Source organism: Mustela nivalis (genome assembly GCF_964662115.1).
Source record: "Mustela nivalis genome assembly, chromosome: 11".
In the NCBI taxonomy this organism is placed as follows: domain Eukaryota; kingdom Metazoa; phylum Chordata; class Mammalia; order Carnivora; family Mustelidae; genus Mustela; species Mustela nivalis.
In genome coordinates, this window is record NC_139030.1 from 15722174 (window position 1) to 15749207 (window position 27034).

At 35.2% G+C, this 27034-nt stretch overlaps 1 protein-coding gene across 3 annotated transcripts in view; it reads right to left on the minus strand.

The window, feature by feature from the left end:
- DPP10 (dipeptidyl peptidase like 10) overlaps positions 1-27034 on the minus strand; it is a 1373984-nt gene that overhangs the window by 133000 nt on the left and 1213950 nt on the right. For all 3 annotated transcript variants that reach the window (XM_082689264.1, XM_082689263.1, XM_082689265.1), the window contains exons 6-7: positions 20471-20523; positions 20289-20370 (exon numbers count right to left, since the gene is read on the minus strand). In XM_082689264.1, coding sequence (XP_082545390.1) covers positions 20289-20370; positions 20471-20523 — 135 coding nt within the window. The remainder of the gene's footprint in view (positions 1-20288; positions 20371-20470; positions 20524-27034) is intronic.

The following is a 27034-nucleotide window of genomic DNA, read 5'->3' on the forward strand; positions in this document are numbered from 1 at the left end:
CTTTGAATTAACCTGAATTATTATTTTCTGTATCCTGTGTTCTAGCTGAACAACAGGAAGTGGAATGGGACCTCAAGGATACCGTAACAGTAACAACTAAGGCAAAGCCTATTTCACACTGAAACTCCAAACACCATTCCCACATAGGTTTCCTGATTCTACAGATATTCATACACTAAACAAATAATATGCCCTGTATTAAAATGGACTGCTTTTCACATTAGCCATTGGTAGGATGTAGGAGTGTTTCTACATTTAAAGCACATAATATTTTAACATTAGGGCAGACAAAACAGAGACTAACAGAAAAGAAAATGTAGTATCATATGATTTGACTCATATGCGGAATTTAAGAAACAAAGGAACAAAGGGAAAACAAAAAGAGAGAGAGAGAGAGAGAGGCAAATCACAGAACAAATTCAACTGCAGAGAACAAACTGATATTTATCAGAGGGGACACAGGTGGGGGAATGGGCAAAATAAGTGATGGGGATTAGGGAGGGCACTTGTTGTGATGAGCACTGGGTGATGTATGGAATTGCTGAATTGCAATACTGTACCTGAAACTAATATAATATTGTATGTTGACTAATTGGAATTTAAATAAAAACTAAAAAAAAAAAAAAAGTAAAAAAGAAAAAAAAAAGAGAAAAGATGTATGTTTAGACAGATAGCAAGATGCTTTCTGAGGAAGTTTGAACTCAGTTTCCACTGATGACTGGGTGTCATAGCTCTTGAAGAGATATCCGACTGAGGAACAAACAGTGGGATTCTAGGAAGCTATTGCCAGTGCATATCCATTTCTCGGTTTGTAAGTGGAGAATGGGATAAGAAAAGATGAAAAATAATCATGGTTTGAATTAAGCTAACTTTCAGAACAGTCTCCCTGAAAAGATTTTCTCTCCCTCACAAAAAAGTGATAAGAAGAAGGATGAGGAAGAGGAAAGTGCAAAAAGGAGGAGAAAGAGACTTGAGGAGATACACCCAGACTTTTAAATTATATCCACAAAATCATTTAGGCTGCAAGTTTGCTGTCCAGAATCCATCTCACAGTTTAAGCAATAGGATGTTTTGTTTTGAGTTTTTGTTTTTTGTTTTTTAATTTATTAGGGAGAGAGAGAGAGCAGCAAGCAGAGCTGGGGAAGGGGCAGAGGGAGAGGGAGAGGGAGAAGCAGATTCCCCGCTGAGGGGAATCTATCTACAATGGGTTTGATCCCAGGACCCTGGGATCAGGACCTGAGCTGAACCACAGGATGTTTCGTAATAGCATTTATCCAACCAAAGACCATCAAACTTCCTAAGAATTCCATCATCACAACAATTAAGTCTCCTTGCCCCAGGCTTCGTGGATCACCTTCCTCTCACAGATTGAACAAAATCTCTCTTGTCATTTATGCCCGTTTGTGTCAGTCACCCCGAGACTGTCACTATTGCCGCTAACAACTGGTCCTCCACCTTCCCATCATCCCAGTAAGAATGCTCCGCACAGCACCCCTGGCCCTTTACCATCCTTTGCCACCCTTCCATACTCTTTCATGATACATTTGGAAACAGGCACTCCCAAACCAACCAGCTTTCCCTACTCTGTTTCTTCTCGGAAGGTTCCTCCTTCCTCTTTGCCTTAACTGAACTCGGTCTCCTTTAGGATGTCATTACCCAGCAGGCCTTCTCTAGTGACTCCAGTTATTATCACATATGTCAAGATGCTCGCTGGTCCCTGTTGTTCCTTTAGAACAGAACTTTTCTACCCCATTATAAATATTAAAAAAAAATCCTTTTCATATGAGGTTCATGCCAATTAGCTTTAACAACCTCTGGCTCTTCAAAGTAGAGAAATGGTATTCTAAAATACTAGTTCCAACAGGTAGGCATCATACAGAAATGAGTTCCAAGGTCTAGGGCAAAGTTCAACAAACTACAGTGCATGTGCAAAGTCTAGCCTGTCCTTAATGCTGCACAGTTCAAAGCTATGAATGGTTTTTGCTGACCAACATTTGTGATTTGATGAGAGGGGACACTAGAGATTTCAATTAAGTAAAAAGATTTCCCCCACACACAAAAAATACATTCATTCTTCTCATTAGTACACATGTATTACAAAACATTGTACTTAATTAATATTTTGTGGTAACTCAATAAAATGTTATGGCAATTTGTTGTCTGTCTTATTACTTAAGTACCTATAGAATACCCTCTTATTTTTGCCTGTTCTCCAACAAAAGAAAAATATTTACTCTTTGGCCCTCTACAGAAAAAGTTTACTGACCCCTAGTCTAGGGAAAAACAATAAAACACAATGAATTAAGCAAAATTAGAGCTTTTCTTTCATTCTTTCCTTCCACTCTCCCTCCTTCTCTCCATCCCTTTCTTTCATTTCTTTTAAATTTGGAAATCTTCAAAACTTTTGTTAATTCCATTATAAATCACTGAGATTTATGACATTATATTGCATTTCTTAAATGCATTTAAAAAACTTTGTTTTTTTAATCAGAACATCTTGCAGGCCAAATATTCTAAGGGAAAAATTTAAAAATGCATTTTAAAATAGGTCCTATTTCTTAAATAAAAATGAAATTGTATTTGGATCATTATTTGCATCCTTAAGGACCAATTATTTTCACAGCTTTCAAGCTGCATCGCACTTCTCTAAGATGTGGGTCAACTCTATGTCAGCAAAGTTCAGTAGCAATCACAAACTCATCTTGAAGAAATTAAATGTTAAGGATTGACTGGAATTAATGTGATCAATTTAGAGCAACATTTTCATAGTTGCTTTAAAAAACATGGGTGAGGATCTCCCAAACCACCTAATTCATTATTTATATGTTATTCTTATTTTAAGCATCTGGCTGCTCAACCTCATGATACTCAACAGGGAAGCCTCATTCCCAGACAGATTTCACTTATCAGCTTCCCATTATTCTCGCCTTGGTTCCACCATTTTCTTGTGTCTTTCAAGTCATGCATGAGTAGTTAGCTCTGGTCTTTCTTATCTTCTCAGTCTCCTTACAGGCCCATGGTTTAATAAAAATCCAGAAAAATAATTCTTATCCCTACTATTTATAAGATCATGCAGTTTTCTTCTTCAAACCCACAACTGTAATGGGTTAGGATTCCAAAACTTTATTTGAAGGACAGTGACCTCAGTGGACTCCAAGTCAGTCCCCACAAAGGGAAATATCCATCCTACATGAACCTGCTAGAGTTACTTTAAATTGCATTTGAGATGCGGAAGAATCCAGAGCGACTCTTAATTTACAATCCCATCAGAAATAGAGCCACCACGGTATTCCAGGTCACCTGAGCCAACCCCATTCTATCCTAGCACATCCCTCATTCTTTTCATCTTTTAGATTTTCTGATAAAACAAGACAAACTTCCAGAGCAATATGTCAAATCTTCCCCAAATGTCTTTACAAATAATTTTCTTTGTTTTGTAAAGTCTCTTTTTACTTTCTGTGAGTACATCACTTCCAAAACCCAGTCAAGAAACCATGATTTTAAGAAAACAAACCCACTGTCTTTCCCCCTTTCAAAAGGGATGCCCTTAAAAAAATAAATAAATAATAAAATAAAATGGGATCACTTAATAAGACTCATCTGCACATTATTGTGCTATATCCATTACAATTTTGTTCAATTTATTTCTTGACTTATCACCTTCTGCTTTTGTATTTTACAGTCACTTCAACCAGTTCTCTAGAGTAACTGACACATAGCAGATTCTAAAAACATACATCCTATTCTTTCAAAACTCAAGTGTTTTTTTTGTTTGTTTTTTTTTTACTGGAAATATTTTCCGCATTTTACATTTAAAATTTTTGAAAGTTGGGGCACCTGGGTGGCTCAGTGGGTTAAAGCCTCTGCCTTCGGCTCAGGTCATGATCTCAGTGTCCTGGGATCGAGCCCCGAATCAGGCTCTCTGCTCAGCAGGGAGCCTGCTTCCTCCTCTTTCTCTGCCTGCCTCTCTGCCTACCTGTGATCTCTGTCAAATAAATAAATAAAAATCTTTAAAAAAATTTTTTGAAGGTCATAACCTTTGGGAGTGATACACACTGGGGAAACTAAAATATTTTATTAACTATACAGTTAAAATTATATTAGCTATCAAGAGAATTCATCTTGAGTTTTAGAAATAAGACCAAAGACAGAAACCTGAAAGGTTTACAGTATTCTGGGAAAACAGTGAAACAATTATAAATCACTGATCATTCAAGAGGCATTTTCAAAATGACTTGTTTCAATTTTTCAAATATACTAAGGAACAAAAATTTTAACAAAAAAGGAATGCTGTTTATGAATGCATGATTCCCACCTATTGTTTGACTGATGGAAATAGACCATCATGTACCCTTAAGTTCTAAAGTTACCAATTTGATTTTTTTAAAAAAGGTTTTATTTTTTTTATTTGACAGAGAGAGAGAGAGAGGGAGGGGCAGAGGGAGAAGCAGATTCCCCACTGAGCAGGGAGACCCATGCAGGGCTCGATCCCAGGACCCCGGGATCATGACCTGAGCCGAAAGCAGACGTGTAACCGACTGAGCCACCCATGCGCCCCGACAATTTGATTTTCATTAGTCAACTAACAACTTGAAGTACCTTTTGTAAATTATCATTATGGGAGTTAATAAGCTCATGAAAAATATAGGAGTTCATTTGTAAAATGAATAGTTTCTTGCTTTCCCATCATTTTCATTGTTATGGTTGTCAAGAGCATATATACAGACATCATATACCCTCAAAGTCTTATGGCCATTTTTTTGCTTTCAATGGTAGCATGTTTTATACAGAAGACATAGTGCCTGATGCTTAATGATACATATGACATTCCCACTGTTCTTTCAATCCTAAGAGCTGATTTCCTCTGGTATTCTTTTCCTTCAGATTGAAGAGCATTTCTTGTAGAATAGGTCAGGTAAAGACAAATTCCCTTGTTTTATCTCCCCCCCCCCCAATCTGAAATTGTCTCAGTTTTCCATGGTTTCTAACAAGAAGTCTAACAAAAAGAGGCATTCGAGTCATTGTCCCTTTGTATCTAATTTGTTGTAGTGCTTCTCTGGCAGTTTCCGTATTTTCTCTTTATCTTTAGTTTTCAACAGTTTAACTAATATGTGCCCAAGAGTGGTTCTCTTGGAATTTATTGCTTTTTCTTGGGGCAGTGTGGTACCTGAACATCTTAAATATATACATTTTTGTCTTTTACAAATTGTAAAAGATCTGGCTGTCACTTCCATTTTTTGTATCTTCATTGCCTTTAATTTTTTTTTTTTTAAAGATTTTGTTTATTTGACAGGCAGAGATCACAAGTAGGCACAGAGGCAGGCAGAGGCACGGAGCGGTGGGGAGGGAAGCAGTTTCCCTGTCGAACAGAGAGCCGATGTGGGGCTCCATCCCAGGACCCTGGGATCACGACCTGAGCCGAAGGCAGAGGCTTCAACCCACTGAGCCACCCAGGCACCCCCCCTTTATTTTTTTTCCCATTTTTTTATTATTATGTTCAATTAGCCAGCATACAGTACATCATTAGTTTTTTATGTAGTGTTCAATGATTCATTAGTTGTGTATAACATTTCTTCAAAAATTTTCCTATTTTACTCCTCTCCTTTTAAAATTTCAGTTACCATAATGCTAGACTTTCTGTAATTTTCCTTCTGGTCCCTGAGGCTCTATATTTTTTCTTTTTTTAATCTTCTCACTACTTTTTCAGATGGAATGATATGTGTTGATCTAACCGTCACTGACTGTACTGTCATTTCCATTCTCTCCAATTCCCAACTAGTTGCCTTTTTATTTTAGATGTTTTTCAATTCTAGAAATGCCTATTGTTCTTTTTCATATTTTTACATATCTGTGTGTAAAATACAGTACACACAAACACACAGACACGTTTCTAAGCTGATCTATCCAATGTTGTCATCCCTTTGCATGCATTTATTTTCCTCTCAAGGAACACAGAAGAGGAACTTGAAGGATTTTAAGGACTTTGCTTGAAACTTAAAGAATCTGTAGTTCAGGGTTAGTCAGAGTGTTGACTGAATTTATTCACACAACTGCTCATACCTCTTTTCTAACTGTCTCAGGGTTTCTCCCTCACGCTGGGAGTCGTGGTCAGCCAGGGGCTCTGCCTTTTTTTCCTGAATGAAGATAGTGGGTTTTCCTTTCAGAGAGTGATCTCCCCATATATCCACCTCTGCCTCAAATACAACTGCTTCTAAGATAAAACCCTAAAGAAAACAAACACAATGGAGAACTCACACCTTGCTGTTCACTTTACTAGGAATTTTTACCCCTTCCTAAATTTGCATGGTTTTGTTCAGTCTCCAGAATCCTTGGGTAGTTCTGTTTTGTTTTGTTTAAGGTTCTGTCTAGAGTTTATAGCTGAATTCACATTAGGCTTGTTTTGTTAACAGCTCACTCTTCCATATTGAAGTTGAGAAATCATTTATTCAACTTTAGTCAAAGTTATCTTAATTGCAGACTGCTCTGGAAATGGAAGGTTATTTTCTGGTATGAAAGTTATATTCCTGGTGTAATACATTTCTTTTTCCTTTTCATATTGAATCCCTTGGTATTGGGCAAATGAAAGAACTTCAAAAAACTGGATAGTGGTTAACATTTGAGCACAACCCTAATTCAAAAAATGCACTTAAAGATCAGATATACTACTAGATATATGTCATTATTTTTCTAGGGGCAAGATAGGGCTTTTTTAGAGACAGAAAAAGACAAGAAAAAAAGTGGGTAGGAGAAAAAAAACAAAAAAAAAACAGAAACAGAAAATGGTATAAATTTTGTAAGGGGATTCTTTTGGAAGACAGTGAAGTGAGGTAAAAAAGAGATGTAAAAGAAATTAGTGAACAAGTTATTACTCTCTAATGAATAACCAAACTTCGCTATGTTCCCCCCTTGTTCTAATTTAGTTTTGGGAAATAAAACGTAATTACTAGGATAATTTTGAATAGATAAGGACTTGAGTATTAAATTTTATAAATAAATAAATAAATAATGTAATTTCATATATGATTTTTTTCACTCTACTCTTCATACCAGAACACATTAGAAAAAATCATGACACCGACCATTCCTCTCCTACATTAGCATTTTTTTCCTAACAAGTAAAACTGAAGGAGCAAGCCATGGTTCTTTTATTCAATTTTAAATATGTAACTCTTTATGTCCCTTGTTCCTTCTCAAATTATAATTCCTCTTCTAACAATAAGCAACATAATATCAAATATATTTTAATTTTTTATTTTTTTTATAAATATATATTTTTATCCCCAGGGGTACAGGTCTGTGAATCACCAGGTTTACACACTTCACAGCACTCACCAAAGCACATACTCTCCCCAATGTCCATAATCCCACCCCCTTCTCCCAAACCCCCTCCCCCCAGAAACCCTCAGTTTCTTTTGTGAGATTAAGAGTCACTTATGGTTTCTCTCCCTCCCAATCCCATCTTGGTTCACTTATTCTTCTCCTACCCACTTAAGCCCCCATGTTGCATCACCACTTCCTCATATCAGGGAGGTCATATGATAGTTGTCTTTCTCTGCTTGACTTATTTCGCTAAGCATGATACGCTCTAGTTCCATCCACGTTGTCGCAAATGGCAAGATTTCATTTCTTTTGATGGCTGCATAGTATTCCATTGTGTATATATACCACATTTGCTTTATCCATTCATCTGTTGATGGACATCTAGGTTCTTTCCATACTTTGGCTATTATGGACATTGCTGCTATAAACATTCGGGTGCACGTGCCCCTTTGGATCACTACGTTTGTATCTTTAGGGTAAATACCCAATAGTGCAATTGCTGGGTCATAGGGCAGTTCTATTTTCAACATTTTGAGGTATCTCCATGCTGTTTTCCAGAGTGGCTGCACCAGCTTGCATTCCCACCAACAGTGTAGGAGGGTTCCCCTTTCTCCGCATCCTCGCCAGCATCTGTCATTTCCTGACTTGTTAATTTTAGCCATTCTGACTGGTGTGAGGTGATATCTCATGGTGGTTTTGATTTGTATTTCCCTGATGCCGAGTGATATGGAGCACTTTTTCATGTGTCTGTTGGCCATCTGGATGTCTTCTTTGCAGAAATGTCTATTCATGTCCTCTGCCCATTTCTTGATTGGATTATTTGTTCTTTGGGTGTTGAGTTTGCGAAGTTCTTTATAGATTCTGGACACTAGTCCTTTATCTGATATGTCTTTGCAAATATCTTCTCTCAAAGATATTTTAAAGACTAAATTACCTATTATCCTTCTACTCTAAATCAGTAATTATTTTTACTTAAATCTATCTCCTTGCTACCTTTGTCCCCAATTATGTTTCATATTTGTAGCAAAGATAAAACCTCATGCCATTCTATATGATCATTGCTAATATGTACTTCAGAATATGATATATATATATATATATATATATATATATATATATATATAATAATCCTGTTTATCCACTTTATACACACACACATATTACTTGTCATCTTTTTCTCAATTTTGAAAGTCTCTGAGGTGCCTTGGTTTCTACATGCTGTGTTAAAAGTAATCACTTTTGTCTTTAAAATTTTCTTTTGTCATTTATATTTTTAAAATATATTTCATTTAAAATATAAGAAATGTTCTGAGAAATTATTAAATTAAATTATATAAAACATCACTCTCAAACTCCAGTTCTCTCTCAGGGGACAACCACTTCGTGTATTTACAACCACATACAAATTTGTATATACATACAAATATATTAAAACATAAACTATAATATAAAAGCATAAATGATATAAAATAGTTTTTTATTATAATAATGAGAGCATACTGATTAGTCATATGGGCTTTTATTACGGGATGGCATTGTGTATATGCACATGCAGAAGAACCATACTAATTCTTAACATTTTATATTTTATGCACCCTAATTCATTTTACTAGTCTAAAAATGATGACTTAAATTATTTCTAGTCTTTTATTTTGCCTTTTATTTTATAAATAGTGTCCCAAAGTATTTTCTTTTTACATGCCTTTAGACACATATGTAATATACCTTCAGGATGGATTATACATTTGGAATTGCTAGATATATAATAGTGTATTTCTTCTGGATATATTCTTAGTCCAATAGAAATGTGTGTGTGTGATTTATGTTTGTTTCTTTTTATTTCTAATTGAATTCTTTTGTGGCCCAAAAGCATGCTCTGTGTGATTCCCATTCTGTTCTACTTATTGAGACTTGTTTCATGGCCCAGCGTGTATGCTGTATATACGTGCACTCGGTAATTGCTGAGCATAGTGTTCTGTAAACGTCAAAGACGTCATGTTGCTCGAGTGTCTTGATCAAATATTTTATATCCTTTTTGATGGTCTATCTACTTGTCCTATATTTTAACATAAGACAAGTGTTGAAATTACCAGCTAAAATTGTCAATTTGTCTATTTCTCTATGTTTCCCAAAATGTGGTTAAGTACGTATTTGGTTTCAATCTTTTTCTGGCTCTGGGGAATTATTACTTTATGTTCCTTAGAGATTATAGTTTAGGCTGTGGTTGATTAATAGTATCATAAAAGATAGAGTTTCTTTTCACATTTTCATTTCCTTTGTTGTTTTTAAGGAGGAGAACAAGAGGAGAGCTCCTCTTTGCACCATTTAATGGATGTCTGAAGTTATTTCTGACAAGAAAAATTTTGCCATTAATGCAGACATCAGTTCCCCTCAGAGAGTTCTCTTCATGTCATTTAATAAAACAAAGGAAATCACTAGAATACTAAACTTTTCATAATTGGGATCTCTTTACCTCAGGGGTTGTGTAGGATGGCTCACATCTTACAATAGTACTATTATAATTTTATTTTTATTGTTTCTTTTTAGACTACTGATGGAATATGACTTGACATCACTGTAGGATAACCCTGTATGTTCACAGTAATATTAAAAGATATGCCAAACCTTAGTTACAATGAAACAGAAACTAGGAAATTTCAGTGATTAGCATCTACATTGTTATTCCATTCAAATAGCTTCTTAGCAGGAACTGTCCAAAGTGTTCAGTACATTGTATTCTGCATGACCTAGATTTATAGTTAAAAAATCTGCAACCATGGAGCCTCCACAACTCTCACCACACAATTTATTATTTAATTTAATGCTAGGAGCAGCCTGAAAAAAGAATTGCTAGTAAAACTGCTCTTTCTGTGGGAAAACAGACAAAGAGAAAAAGATTGTTGCATTTACCTCATTATTGCTAAATAAGTCAAAACTGTTTAAACCTAAGTTCAGGGAACTTGAATGAATTCTTATTAGAACTAGGAAATAAACAATGGTTCTTTCTGGTACAAATCTGCTGACATATTTTATATTTCTGGCTATTTCATTTATTTTATCTTTTCACATTTGTCAGTAATATCAAGTCACAGTTTTTTGTTATTAAAAGTATTAAAGCATGTGATTCCATAAACATCTATTCTATTTTCATATTAATAAATGCCTTATAGTTCAGAGGAATGCCTTTACATAAAGGTCCTGCTAGGTACAGTTGACCCTTGAGTGATATAGGTATGAATTGTGGGGACCCAGTTACAGGTGGATTTTTTTTAACAAATATAGTACAGTACCATAAATGCATTTTTTCTTCCTTATAATTTTCTTAGCAACATTTTGTTTTCTTTAGCTTACTTTATTGTAAGAATATAGTACAAGATCCATAAAACATAAAATATTGTGTGTTAATTGATGGGGCTTCTGGTCAACAGTAGCCTATCAGTAGTTAAGTTTGGGGAAAGCAAAAGTTACTGGATTTTTTACTATGTGTGGGGTTGACACCCCTAACCTCTGTGTTGTTGTTCAGGGGTCAAATGTAACTTCAAAATTCGGTTTTCAGGTCACTTCTTCCAGGAAATTGCCCCATAACCTCAGAGAGCTACTCCCCTTGAACCCCCACCTTTGTAAAGTGAGGTCTTATGATCCTCCTGTTTCAGATGTTCCAAGGGGTTACTATGCTTTTATATCCCTACTGACTTGTATATTCATAATATTTATAACCTTTATAACATTTTGTAACATGCTGGATAAACCAGAGAAAACACTTTAAATAGAGATAAAGACTACCCCTCTCCCCCAAAAGAAATAAGTAAATTTCAGATGATCCAATATTAATATTAGTACTTTTTATGATAAAGTATTAATTTCCATTTCATTCTTCTAAATGTGGAATAAAACATTGAAAACATAACATGGGCAAAGGTTATCTCAAATAGCATGTAGTGGATTGATAATTTTCTTTTCTTTTTCTTTTTCTTTTTTTCATATAAGCCTGACAATATTTCTACTTAATCTCTCTATCTCTAGGGATGGCCTGAACTAGAAACTATCAGCACATAAATAACTTCTATTTTCATATGCTGACACAGGTTGCAACATCTGTTATTATTTTCAGGGGAAAATCCAAGTCTGCTACTTCATAGCTCAGTGTACATGCTATGAGGATTACAGAATTTGAACACCTGCCTTCAGAGGGTTCACAGTCCAAGGCCAAGACCAAGTCAACATGTATTTGTCAAGTGACTTCTAATAAGGCCAGTGCAAACAGCTTAAAACCAATGTGAGTGCTCAGAGTGGGCATCCTTGTTGTGTTCCTGATCTCAACAGGAAGGCTGCAAGCTTTTTACCATTGAGGATGATATTTGCTGTGGGTCTTTCATAGATAGATTTTATGAAGTTCAGGAATGTTCCCTCTATCCCTATACTTTGAAGTGTTTTAATCAGGAACGGATGCTGGATTTTGTCAAATGCTTTTTCTGCATCAATTGAGAGGACCATGTGGTTATTCTCTTTTCTCTTATTAATTTGTTCTATCACATTGATTGATTTGCGAATGTTGAACCATCCTTGTAGCCCAGGGATGAATCCACATGGTGGATACTGTTTTTAGTGTGCTGTTGGATCCTGTTTGCTAGGATCTTGTTGAGAATCTTAGCATCCATATTAATCAGTGATATTGGTCTGAAATTCTGCTTTTTGGTAGGGTCTTTGCCTGGTTGGGGGATCAGGGTAATGCCGGCTTCATAGAAAGAGTCCGGAAGATTTCCTTCTGCTTCAATTTTTTGAAACAGCTTCAGGAGAATAGGTGTTATTTATTCTTTGAAAGTTTGGTAGAATTCCCCAGGGAATCTGTCAGGTCCTGGGCTCTTGTTTTTTGGGAGGTTTTTGATCACTGCTTCAATCTCGTTACTAGATATCAGTCTATTCAGGTTGTCGATTTCTTCCTGGTTCAATTTTGGGAGTTTATAGTTTTCCAGGAATGCATCCATTTCATCTAGGTTTCTAAGCTTATTGGCATATAACTGTTGATTATAACTTCTGATGATGGTTTCTACTTCCTTGGTGTTCGTTGTGATCTCTCCCTTTTCATTCATAATTTTATGAATTTGGACTTTCTCTCTTTTCTTTTGGATTAGTGTGGCCAATGGTTTATTAATCTTATTGATTTTTTTTTAAAAAAAACAGCTTCTAGTTTCATTGATACTACTGTTCTACTGTATCTCTGGTTTCTACCTCATTGATCTTAGCTCCAATCTTGATTATTTCCCTTCTTATGTGTGGAATTGGTTTGATTTGTTGTTGATTCTCCAGTTCTTTAAGGTGTAGACACAGCTGGTGTATTCTGGATTTTTCAAAACTGGACAGCTATATGTAGAAGAATGAAACTCGACAATTCTTTTACACCATACACAAAGATAAACTCAAAATGCATAAAAGACCTCAACATAAGACAGGAATCCATCAGAATCCTAGAGAAGAACATAGGCAGTAACCTCTTCGATATCAGTCACAGCAACTTCTTTCAAGATATGTCTCCAAAGGCAAAGGAAACAAAAGTGAAGATGAACTTTTGGGACTTCATCAAGATCAAAAGCTTCTGCACAGCAAAGGAAATAGTCAACAAAACAAAGAGGCAACCCACGGAATGGGAGAAGATATTTGCAAATGACAGTACAGACAAAAGGTTGATATCCAGAATCTATAAAGAACTCCTCAAACTCAACACACACAAAACAGACAATCATGTCAAAAAATGGGCAGAAGATATAAACAGACACTTCTCCAATGAAGACATACAAATCGCTATCAGACACATGAAAAAAATGTTCATCATCACTAGCCATCAGGGAGATTCAAATTAAAACCACACTGAGATACCAACTTACACCAGTTAGAATGGCCAAAATTTGCAAGACAGGAAACAATGTGTTGGAGGGGATGTGGAGAAAGGGGAACCCTCTTACACTGTTGGTGGGGATGTAAGTTGGTGCAGCCACTTTGGAAAACAGTGTGGAGATTCCTCAAGAAATTAAAAATAGAGCTTCCCTATGACCCTGCAATTGCACTACTGGGTTATTTGCCCCAAAGATACAGATGTAGTGAAAAGAAGGGCCATCTGTACCTCAGTGTTTATAGCAGCAATGGCCATGGTCGCCAAGCTGTGGAAAGAACCAAGATGCCCTTCAACAGACGAATGGATAAGGAAGATGTGGTCCATATACACTATGGAGTATTAGGCCTCCATCAGAAAGGATGAATACCCAACTTTTGTAGCAACATGGATGGGACTGGAAGAGATTACGCTGAGTGAAATAAGTCAAGCAGAGAGAGTCAATTATCATATGGTTTCACTTATTTGTGGAGCATAACAAATAGCAAAGAGGACAAGGGGAGATGGAGAGGAGAAGGGAGTTGAGGGAAATTGGAAGGGGAGATGAACCATGAGAGACTATGGACTCTGAGAAACAATCTGTGGGTTTTGAAAGGGCGGGGGATGAGAGGTTGGGGGAACCAGGTGGTGGGTATTAGAGAGGGCAGGGATTGCATGGAGCACTGGGTGTGGTGCAAAAACAATGAATACTGTTATGCTGAAAAGGAAAAAAAAAAGGTGAATACATCTAATAGTTTGCAAGTTGCTCAGTTTCTCCTTATATTGAAATATTAAACACTTATCTAGAGGAAACGTGTGTTTACAGAGGATTAGAACTGTATTTTCTTTTTTTTCCCCTTTAAGAAAATACAGAACTGTATTTTTTCTCTTTTTTTCTTTCTTCATGACCCTGAGATCAAGATCTAAGCTGAAATCAAGAGTTAGATGCTTAACCAACTTAGTCACTGAGATGCCCCAGAACTGTATTTTCTATTTGTTTTGAAAGATCTCTGAACTTAGATTTAAAAAAAATCATAAATATCCTATTTAAATAATTATCAGAAAATTAGAGGTCTACAGAAGTGCATAACTGATATGTAGGTAATTTTCACAGCAATGAAAACTAATTTTCCTTACAGTATATTTTTAAATTGTGTGTATATATATATATTTTCCTTTTCTGTACACACACCTATACTGTTATAGTATTTTACTTGTATGAAAATGTATTTCCTTTCACATTTATGTATATAATACATTCATGTAAATATACATATATAAATATATGATGTAAATATTACAAATTTATCAGTCCAGAATATTTGGGACAATTAAAGGTGTTTTATTTAAGTTGTTTTTGCTAAATCCAAACAGTTATCTTATTACAGTTCACTAGATTATTTCCAGTCTAACACTGAGTAAAGAAATTATATCAGCTTCTTGGTATTAATTTTCCTCATGTCAAATTTGAAGTGAAACCCATTCTACCTTAGGTGTGCCTGGTATTAAATGTGTGAAGAGTGACTTCTTTTAGTTTCTGGAACAAAAACAAGATCATTAAATTTTGTTACAGATAACATGAAAAAGGTAATTTGTTTTCAATTATCTCCACTAATGAAGATGAATGAGGTAAAAAAAAAAAAAAAGCTTAAAATTCATTTAAATGGGAAACAGTCATTGCAAATAAATACTTGAGAATGTTAATGGTATAAATTTTCTGGTTTCACTGCCTAAAAGTTTTCCTGCACCAATTAATGTACTAGGAATGAGCACCGCACATACCACAGCAAAGACCTGACTTGAAGTCCTTTTTTCTTTATCTATTTCTATGACACCTTGAGTATGCCAGGACTCTAGGCCCAAGAGTTTCATCCCAAAATGTACATGACATGAGCAGCAGAGTGTGTGTGTGTGTGTGTGTGTTCATGTGCATGTGGTGTGTATGTGTATGTGATATGTCTGTGTATGTGGTGTGTATGAGTGTATGCATTGTATATCTTACATTTGTATATGCCTGTCATATATTTTTAATGATATTTATAATGTCATTATATTTTTAATGATAATTAAAATAATTACCTTTATACTGAAAAAAATGAGTACTGAATAGAATGTTAAGTAAACACATTTTGATTCTTAGTAGGAAACTTGAGATTTCTACGACACCACCTTTAAATCCAAAAAGACTAAGGTCCTACTAAAAAAGCCCATGAAATTTTTTTAAATTTCTACTAATGAAGATGTAGACATCCTAAGGAAATTGAAAATTTCCTAGAGGCATGGAACCATCACAAATCTCATAAGATTTTAATGTACTTTTAGATTAAATACCTAGTAATAGTGAAAATGCAGGTGATAGGAAGTATTGATAATTTACATTTGTATTTGGAGAAATTATCTAAAATATTACATTTTTCAATGATATAGGTAATAAAATATAGAAGAAGTGGTTTCTTCAAATGCCTAAACTGTGATAAGTAAAACACTGGATATTTTTTAAACTTTATGCCATTGGTAGGATGGGTATGATGATTTTATTTTATCCTAAATACACTGAAAAAATATAAGCAATATCAAAGAAAGAGTCTATGTCACATTAAATGCTTTCACCACACAAAAAAATGGATAGGGCCATGGGAAACTTTTGGACATGATGGATATATTTATGCTGTTGAATGTGATAGTGGTTTCATAGGTATCTACTTATCTCTGTCAAGTCTTACACAAAATATGTATATTCTTTTGTATGTACCCACTGCAAAGTACAGCCATTTGTATGTATCAATTTATTTGTTCTCAGTAAAGTGGTTTAAGAAATCAGGAGTCTAAAATGAGATTTAGAAATACTTGTGTACTAAGTATAGAAATAGACTGATACAATATTTGCATAATATAATGTATTTAAATGAACAGAAGACAATTTTTGTTGCTGGACTGTGATCAAATTTAGTATCTCAGCTTAATAGTTGATATATTTATCTCTTAAATGTGGTATTTATAATTCAGCTCCAGATTATAACAGTAGCCTCTAAACCTAGCTCTCTGCCTATAAAGTCAATTGCTTACAGTCTAACCTGAGCTCTTCCACCAGACCTATCCCTTCATGCAGGAATTCTCTACACATCATGTCATCTTCAAAACCCTCTGCAGTATCCGATCACCCATGCAAACAGCTGTCAGCCTTTCATTCATTGCTCAATGGAACCAGATTATTTATTAGACCTACATTTTGCCTCCTGTTAAAATGGACATTTACAAAGAAGGAGGAAGAGGAGGGAAGACAGAGACAGAGAGATAGAGAAAAAGGGCAGGAGGAAAAGAGGGATATGTTTAGCATCTTCTGTATTCTATCTGCTCTGGAAATGATTGTGGAAGACAGCAATGTAAGTAAATAAAATATTAAGTAATTTGAACTAGAAGAATGTTAGAATCCCGAGAAGTAAGTCATTCACTTAGCCTATATAAATATTGGAGAAAAAGTATCAGAGAAGATGAATATTTAGCATTTTGCATTTTAGTCTTTGGACAAAGACTTTAGGTGAAAAGAAAATAATGACCTGGTACACAAAGAGGAATGACTCAAGGGCACAAAGGAGCAATATGTTACTCTCTGGAAACTGCAAAGAGTTTGGTCCGTGTGGAGAAAAATCTGTGCTTCCGCTCTGCGATGGAGTGGCAGGAGCCAGACAACGTGTCACCTTAGCTCCATCTGGTGTGTCACATCAGTGACATTTTATAACCTGTGGGAATTGTTAAGAGCCTGCATTTTTAACACATACCTCTGCAGATGCTGGGTGGATTAGAGTGGCGAGCGAGTGAAGAAGGGATATTTAGGCGGAAGATGATACAACGGAATTCCAGTGTGTTACTGCAGGAAAGGACAAGTGGGCTCAGCTATCGAAGTGATGGCTGCCATTCATTAAGCAGTTATTATGCTGCGATGGCTAATGTTATGGGTAAGTTGGCTGTATATGGCATGCAGCTGCTTGGTCAAACATGTTTCATGAAAGCAGTTTGTAGATGTGATGACATTTACAATTAGTTGATTTTTAGAAAAGAATAATGTGAGTGGTCCTTATCCAATCAGTAGAAGGCTTTACCAGCAAAAACAGGTTTTCTGAAGGACTTCTGCCTCAGGACTGCAGCTCAAGATTATAAAATTAACTCTTCTCTGGGTTTCTAGACTGCCAGACTGCTCCATAATCTCATGAGCCAATTCCTTAAAATCTCTCTCTCTCTTACTACCTTCCCTTTAGACAGAATCTGTGTGTGTGTGTGTGTGTGAGTGTGTGTGTGTACACAAACAATATTGGTTCTGTTTTCTGGAGAATCTTGACTTGTGCACATGCCCTATCTTAACTTCAAATCTAACTGTGAGTGGTTGTGAATTTCTGTCATTTTTAATATAAGTAAGCTCAACCTTAGAACTGGCAACCTTCCTTACATCACAAAATGCAAAAGAGATCTGGCCTTGAGCTAAGGATTTTTTAATTTTAGATTTCAAGTTCTAATCAGTGAAATGTTTCCCTGCTCAAGCTCAAACCTGTTCATCTGATTTTCAAAATCTTTAAATTCTTGTGGTATAAGATAAGTGTATTTTATTTTTACATGTGATTTTTCTATGAATTCATATACAAATTTTGAACATGTCCTACAATGAGCGATTTTAACTTTTTATAAGACAAAATTATTTTTGAAAAGAAAAAGGACATACCCTCTTAAACCAGAAGCCTTTCCAGTTGAATGATTAAGATATTTTTCCTGTTTTAGGACCCACCATTTCTTTTAATAAAACATTTGCTATAACTAAAGTGATCTACTCACACTTGCTCTAAATAGTGCATGTCGTACTGTGTCAGCGTTTTATTTTTTTCCCACAAAGTTTGCTGCATCAAATTCACTTCTCCCATGTCTGTTGTTACTGAAAAATTCTCCTTGTGCGTTGTAATTCAGACCCTCTTATCCATAAATTATGTCAATCTCTTACCTCTGTCCTATACAGCCAGGGATTTCTTTTATAGCAAATAAAATTAGAAACTGAGAATTAAGGATGAGAAATTAATTGTCTTTAGTTTATAAACACTACAGGACTCCTTAATTAATTTAACACAAAACTAATTAAGGTATTACAATGACTCATCTCTAATAAAATCATATTGCTGAGTTTGCTGATGGCTTCAAATATCGACAAAGCCTGTCATTTCACAGGAAATGGACCATTAGCACTTGTGGAGATGTGTCCTTCAATTTATATTGAATTTATGTTTACATTTGCACCCAAAATAACCTTGACAAATATGGGCTTTATCCCAAAACTTTCCCAAAGGACGTTGGGCTATGCCATTACAAAGAACTTAGGCTTCATTTCCCAAACAACTAGTGAAACTAAACCTCCTAGACAAGTTCAATTTCAAGTGACAAAGATATTTTAAAATATTTTTTATTTAAAATAATATTTAAGTAATAATTTTATTTAAATTAATATTTTAAAATAATAAAAATACAGATTTTATTCAAAGTGCTTTTATATTTATACATTAAACACCAGACTAGCACTGTTGGTGAAGTACTGTTACTGCCACAATGTCAAAGATAAGGAAAGGAAGGCAGACAGATTAAATAATATTCTCAAGGTCAATAGTTAGTAAGCAATGGACCCAGGATATAAGCACATAAAAATTGACTCCCATGAGAAGATCAATGATTTTTGTCAACATTCAGTCTTTTTTCCTATGACTTTTCCGACTGTATTAAAGAATAAGTAATTAGTAACAAGGAGGAATCTTCAAAGAAAATGCATGTAATTAATACTACATGCTCAAGGGTATCAAATTATTATTTTGGCACAGGTGTAGGTTTCTCTAAGGCTTGAAGAATGAGTGTTATTTAAAACAAAAGTTTCAAAGAGTTTCCTAAGGACTCTCCAGTGACACAAATAAGAAGTTGTCTAGGGTTTCTAGTTTCTAGAAGTTTGGGTGTTTGGGATCTGCCTTTGGCATAACAGACAAGCTCTCTTGTTGACAGCATCAGAGTAAAACATGCAGGATTAGAGCCCCTGCCCATTTCTGGCTGCCCACTCACCACAGTCCACAGATGCACTGATTCATGCCTTCTCTAAACCAAAACTGGTATCTCCATATCTAGCATATCCTATGCATCTTCTACTGCCACTTTTAGGACTATTATAATGGAATGGGCCCAGAGATAGTCCTATATAGTTATGCTAAATACACTGTTATAAATTTTTTTAAATATACAAAAGTAAAGGCGAACATGCTGTTTATAATCTATCCATTGCAAGAACATTGTAATAAAACAGAAAATATAAAAATTGGAATGGAAGAAGCAATAATGTTATTACTAAGAAACAATATGATATGATAGTCTGGAAAAGCCAGGTAGGTGTTGATAAGAATATAGCATAGAAAGGGAACCCTTACACTGTCATTGGCAGTAGTATAAACACTCAAGCAATTTGGAAATCCATTTGGCAGCATGTATCACATTTGAGCACTCATACACTGTATAACCAAGAAATACCACTTTCTGAGCAGTATCCCCTTAAAGTCTTTAAGACTTTTCATGAGACAAGGACAAGAATATGGTGTTAGTCAAACTGCTTTTATGGATCAGTCATTCTCTTTAGTAATTTAGTAATTCTTTTTAGTAATTCTATCGAGTCTGTGAAAATTTGAAAATCTAATATTTCAAGAAATATTCCCCTAAGAGACCACTGTCAAGTGTAAATCACTTTCTTAAACATCCACCCTAAACAATGCTTTCAGAGGAAATAAACTTGACAACATACGGAGTGGAAATCCGCAGAACTAGACCTCAGTATTCCTGGCTCTCTTCTAGGTTTCATTATGAACTAGCAGTTTAATCGCCCATTATTTTACAAGCTCTTTTTTTCCTCTTTAATTAATTTGAAAAAATGATACTGGTATTACCTGATAGATTCTTAAATTGGAATACTAGATAAAAGATGTAAATAGAAAACATCAAGTATAGTAGGAAATGTGCACAAGGAAGTGGCTTCTGTAAATATTTTCCACAGGAACATGGCTGATAGCATGTGGTGAGGACCAGTGCCTGTGCTTACCAGCTGTTGCCCTTGGACACCCCAGGCCGCATACTGCAAGACGGAGTCCTCTACTTCTGGAGGATTTAACTCCCAAACTTCCCTTGAAAAAAGGTAAATATTTTTACATGAACAAGTTGACATTTATGTCAATAATTTAGCTGGACAATTGCTCATGAAAACCGGAAAACCAAAGAACTTACCTAGTGTGTATGTTGTAAATCACATATGAAGCGGTATAAGAATAATGAAAAATCTGAAATTAAAAAAAAAAAAGAAAAAAAGAGTTATGGACCTTACTTTAGAATAAAAGCTCCATGTTAAGGTGTAGACATGTTCTCAATCAAATTGAAGAAATCTAAGAACTGATTTTAGAGAGAAATCAAAATGTGAAATATTACAGTTCTGAGCCTTCCTCCAGGAATTTCATGACTGTTCTGATGGTCAGTTCAATTCACTTACTCAATCCACTCTATTCTTAGTATAATTGTGATTATATTGCTGTCTCGTTCGAAATGCTAAAGGATTCCTCACTGCCTATAAAATAAAGCTCAAGCTGCTTCATCGATGTTTGAAGATAGTGATAATTCAGGTTCTACCTGCTTTTCCAGCTTTCCCGTCCACTACTTCCCTTTACCTAGTCTATGCTTCAGTCACACTAGACCAATTCCTCTCGTATATCCTGAACTTTTTCTATTTCTCCCTTTGCCTCCCCAGGACATCTGAGGGGAAAACTAACATCGATACTTTCATTTTTACAGAAAAGCTTTTTGATTTCTGTAGTAGCTATACACTGCACAAGTATTATAATACTGTCAATGAAAACTTCCTAGAAGTCAAATTTTTATTTCTTCTTTCTGCAGTAATAGCTTCAATTACACATGATTGGCCACATATTTGGTAAGGAAATATTAGTGTTGTCTTTTTGCATGGAAATTGCAATTGTTCTACCCTTTATTATAGTATTGTGTTTTATAATGAAGCTTTATTCTCCTATTCCTGTAAATGTAACTGTTAAATCTAAGATTGCCATTGCTCTATGGTTGTAGAAACAAAAATAATTTTTCCTGGTGTCTCTTCTGGCATTCACACTGTATTCTATAAAATTACATATTTGACTACAAATTTTAAACCTTGAATTTACTACTATAGCTGACAAAAGATAAATAATGTGACTACCTCTACAAACATTTTTTTCCCCATCTCAGAAAGTCCTGTTGCCAAAGCAAACTGCCAAGTGAGAGCTTCATCTTCCAAGCAAACAAATGTGCCAGTGACATTATGGGTAAAAGGAGTCTGTCTATTCACCCTGTCTGTTAATTACCTAACACACTGTAGCTGAATGCTAAGTGCACATGCATTTTGAGAGAAAGAGTTCCTGTGCATTATTATTTTGGTTAAATAAGGCCAAAACAATCAAGTCAAACCAGATGTAACAACTGAATTTTGCTCTCTTCCTAGAATTCTTGTTATAGAGATTTCTGGCTCTTTTTAATGTATGAATCCAAAGGAATCCAAACAAAGTCCTCCAAATGAGGTACTTCTTGCTTCATATAGTTCTTAGCCCAACACATTTTCCCTTTTGCTCATGTGCTGAGGTGGAAGACTACAATAACGAAATTAATCTTGACTTGTGTGCAAACCCAGAACCGGTGTTAGTAACAAGTCACAGGGTTTCACCTCCTCTACATGTGTCTTACAAAACCAGAGCTTGCCATCTGCAGATAATTAGAACGTAGCCCTTTATTCCTAGCTTACAGCTTTCCTGTAAATCCGCTCATCTTTGGTGTGTGTATGTCTGTGCATATGTGTGCATTTGTGTATGCACATGTGCACACACATATGCGTGCTTACTCCCAGTATATCTCAAATACTTCTTGTTTTTAATTTTCGATCATTAAAAAAGTACTCTATGCCCACAAGAGAATATAACCAGTATGCAGTAGAAGGGATCTTGGACAGGGTTAGAGGTGGAGGTTTCCTTTTATATGTTTGCATAGTGTTACAGAGATTTCAAAAGGGACATTTTTTCAAAGAGAATTGTATCTAGCTTTACTGAACACCTGTATTAAGGTGCATTGGTTTAAATTCACTGTGTTAATCTGCATTTCTCTCTATCTCTCCATTTCTCTCCTCCCTACTCCCCACTCCTTGGATAGTATGTCTATTATTATTATCATCGTTTCCTCATTTCCTTTTATCCTAGATTCCTCTTCTATATTAGCTAGGTAAGTCTTATTTCAGGATTTGAGAGGATAAAATTGGAGTTACAAAGGTTAGGAACAGTCTTTTTCCTGTAATGATTGGCTGCTGCATAATGAGAGCCAAACTGAACATCTGATGAGATCCTTAGGGAGAAAGACATTTCACAGCCACAAATCACATATTCATTGCATCTCTGCAAATAATGTTCCACTGCCTGTTACACAGTGTGAATGGTTATGGCAAAGGTAGTGGGAGTGGGGCAAACTTGAAAAATACTATGTAAAAACTTGATCAAAGCTTATTCCTGGAAGCTGGCCTTGGGATGCCCAATCATTAAACCTCATGATGCCAAAGGTACTGGGTGGTACAGAAAGCTTCCTAAGATCCAACAATGCAAGCTCATCCTTATCATTTCTACATTACTTTGGGAACCTCAAGAAGAGGTTGATTACTTAAGTGTCTATCACTAAGAGTGATTGGTTCTTGTTATTTGCTATAGTTTTATTCTATAAGTCATGGTAAACAGCGAATTAGCAAATACTGAACCCTAGCCTCCTAGAAGAAATACAGGGTTAGGTTCCTGTGAGTGTCTGGTTGCAACGTTTTCATCAACCCATCAGTACATAACCTTGTTTCATGTGTATTTCTTTGTAAAGATGCTGTATTTAATATTTAATATTGTTGATTCCCTAACACTGAACTCATGGCCAGCAGCATTGTAACTCATGGGGAATACGGTTTATCTGACATGTGTGCTTTCCCAATAGAGCACATCACATTCTCTTGCACCTAGCAACACAGCATTTCAGCACTCTGCTTAGGGGGCATTTTAAACAGCAAACCTGCAGCAAAAAGCACAGATGTGTGAAAACTGGAACATTGAAAGAACCATGAAAGCGACATTAATTTAAGGTATGATAGCTGAAACAAGGAGGCAGAGTGTCATCTTGTTTGATCTCAGCTGGGAAAAGGTGTATCTATCAGGCTGCTAAAATGTTCTGTGGCTCTGCACTGCCTGGGAATGCCTAAGAAAGCACAGTGAGGGTTGATTTTGAGGCTACAAATAAATTTTAGAAAACAGGTATTTGGAAATCTGGAATCCAGAAATAGTGAAGATCAACTGTACTAGTAAGTAATGTAGACGTAGCATGATATATAACTGGAGGGGAAAAAAAAAAGCAAGCATATTCAAGGGCTGCAAGAACTTGGGATGCAAGAAAAATACAGAAGTTCTCCAGAATGGTGGCATTCATGTTTTATAAATGAAAACTAGCTACTGCCATTCATTTAACAAATATCTGTTAAGCAATTTCTTTGACACAAGCCCTGCACTAAGCACTATTAGAAAAAAAAAAAAGATTGTGATAATAAAGATTATTTTAAGAACAGGATATAACACAAAAGAATATCAGTTGATATTTCTATTATTATATTTTATCTGTCAGTTTATAAATATTTATGGAATATTAATTATGCGCAAGCTTATATGTTAAGTACCTTGCCAAACGCAAAAACCATAATAAACGTAATTTCTGTCTCCAAGGAGCCCTTGATCCAGTCAGGGTGACAAGGTTAAGCAGCATTACATTAGTTTAGAATACTCTGTTGCAGGTCATGGTTAAATTAGGATTTGTAGATAATAAATCTGCAATTATACTTTTTGGCTTCAAGATTGTAACTGTAACAGTAACAATTCTTGAATTGAGCATATACTATATATCGGACTCTTCTAAGTGCTTTAAATATATTATTTAACATTTAAATGCACATTAGGAAATGGATACTATCATTCATAATTCACATAATAGGCTCTGGAAGCACTGAAAGTTTGAGTATGGGACAGAACAATAATTCAAGCTCACGTCTGTCTGATTACTGTGACTTAATCTCTGTGCACATTCTTTTTCAGGGAGCTGGGACAGGAAGCACTGCTCCCGCTTTGCAAAAGATTCATTTCTGAAAGACCTATTAAGCCATCATCCAAAAATTTATTGACAGGAGTAGGCATGAATTAATTGTGATTACCACAGTGAAGAGAGATTTCATTTTGGAAAGATGATCTAATAGATCAGATTAAAAATGTAAATCCCCTTCTCCTTTAGCTGTTTTTCACAATTTTTTTTCTTGGACTATCAGTTATTACCTAACACTCTATGGAGATTCATGTCAAGGAGAGTTATACTTACAAGAAAGAAAAACAGGGCACTCTAGTAATTTACGATTAAACCAGAGGTTTATATCTCAGGGTGCCAAAGCTTTTTCTGCACTGCAGTTTAACTGCCGAATTGGTATAAATAGCATGCGTTTTCATGGCCTGGAGAATATTTAAAATAGGATTATGGATTTGCCATTGACTCAAACAGTTAGGAAAACTAGAATGTGAAGAAGCAAGTCTCTGAGTAAATACCATTTATGAAAGAATGCCAGTGAGAGAAAAGACAGTATAGGCAAAAGGGCACTGTTTCTCTTGGAAGTAAATGGTATAACGATGCCAAGTTTGTTCTAGGATAATGGAATACCTTTTAAAACGAATAAGTAGTGACTTTGTTGCTGGAAAAATTTTATCTATATTACACAGTGAAGAACTAGACTAGAAGGATACTCTAATGTAGTAAATACAATTAAAATTAGAAGCAGCAGTTCTACAGAAACAGTTATAAAACTCTGTAAGAAAAAAACCTTTGTGAATATTGAACAAGAACTGTTGAAAGGAAAAATAAATATGGGAGGAAATTAAAGTTATATTAATATTCATTGATGCTATTTTAATCTACTTTCATTCATTTTTTTTTAAGATTTTTATTTATTTATTTGATAGACAGAGATCATAAGTAGGCAGAGGAGATAGGCAGAGAGAGAGAGAGGGAAGCAGGCTCCCCATTGAGCAGAGAGCCCGATGTGGGGCTCCATCCCAGGATCCTGGGACCATGACCTGAGCCAAAGGCAGAGGCTTTAACCCACTGAGCCACCCAGGTGCCCTAAATTTCATTCATTTTCTAATCTAACATTCATCATAAACTTTTAGATGTTATTCATCTAGGATATAAAATTAGTCAAACCAAGACTGGAATCTAAATCTTACAGATTCCAAACATGTGAGGACTATTTTAATGTGGTACCAAATAAACACACACACACACACACACACACATACATACAGGATTCTTTAATCGTATCACAATTATGGTGAGTGGTAGACATAGCAAAATATTGAATATGGTGAAACAGATAAAAAGATGGTGATAAAGATAAAACTTTAGACATTGCTCAAATTCAGCTCTATTTATGCCAGAACCTATATTAAAAAAACAAATAAAAATAAACTTGCTAATAGGAAAAAAGACTATCTGCCAAAAAACCAATTTAGTCATTCTGTTCACCTATGGGCATCATGATGCCATCACCACACAGATACATAGTAAAGTAATATTTATATTTTTTCCTGGCCTTAATGGGGTCTAGTTGTGTTCCAATCTGGAAAGTAGGATTTTATTTGGGCAATTTTAGCATTCATCATGTACTCACTTTGAACTGAATAGTACAGCCACCATGAATTGAAATATGATACTTTCAGCAGAGAATGTAAGTAGAAATCTAATGGGAGATTGTATTAGGTAAATATGTTTCCATTTAATACATTTATTTTATTTAAGAAAATGGGTGGCTGGCAATTCAAGTTTTAAAAGCAGACAGCACACCAAAAATGACCTGGGCATCAATTCTCAATTTCAGGTAGGACTGCTGTGCCCAGAATATAATCTAACTGAGCTAAATATTATCAACAGCCAGCACAAGAAGAATATACTTTATTAGACAATAGGAGATCTTTGAGTGAGCAGAATAAATCATTCTCTGATATATTCCCTGTTAAATAAATTAACTGTTCATCATAAACAAACCCCCTTCAAGTTGTTCTTACATGTTCATGAGATGTCTATAATGCAAATTTCATTTCAATGATACTCCATAACCCAAGTTTCCCAATTATTTGACACGGAACTTTCCCCATAATATACCTCTGATTAGAGTACCAACCTCATTGACAATGCCACTCTTTGTAATAAAATATTTTCATATACCAGACCTTTCCACATTAATTAATGCAAATGAGCTACTTTCACATCAACTGGTATTAAACTATTTCCAGTGTACCATCATTGAAAATATCTGGTTTGATAACCTGAAGAGCATTTAAAGGTCAATTACTAACAGTGGTGCAGTGGATTTTCAATTTGTACTGAAATAAATTTATACATCATCTAACCATGTATAAACTACTTTTCTCTCTAGCCTGTCACTGCAGAAATAAATATATTGCAAGAGGACACCGTGAGAGACAAACTCAAACTTGTTTCCACGTAGTGCTAGAACTAGAAAGGGAAGAATGAGAATATTTCCATATACAGGTATTTTACAGGTGAGCCACGTATGTAACTTAGAAGAGTGGTCAATTCATTCCCCAAAAATTTTGGTGAAAAAGTTATTCATTAATTTCAATGGTATCAATTCTTAATTTGTGTTTTCTTCAGTAACTTATTTAAAATATTTCATCTGCTTATCAG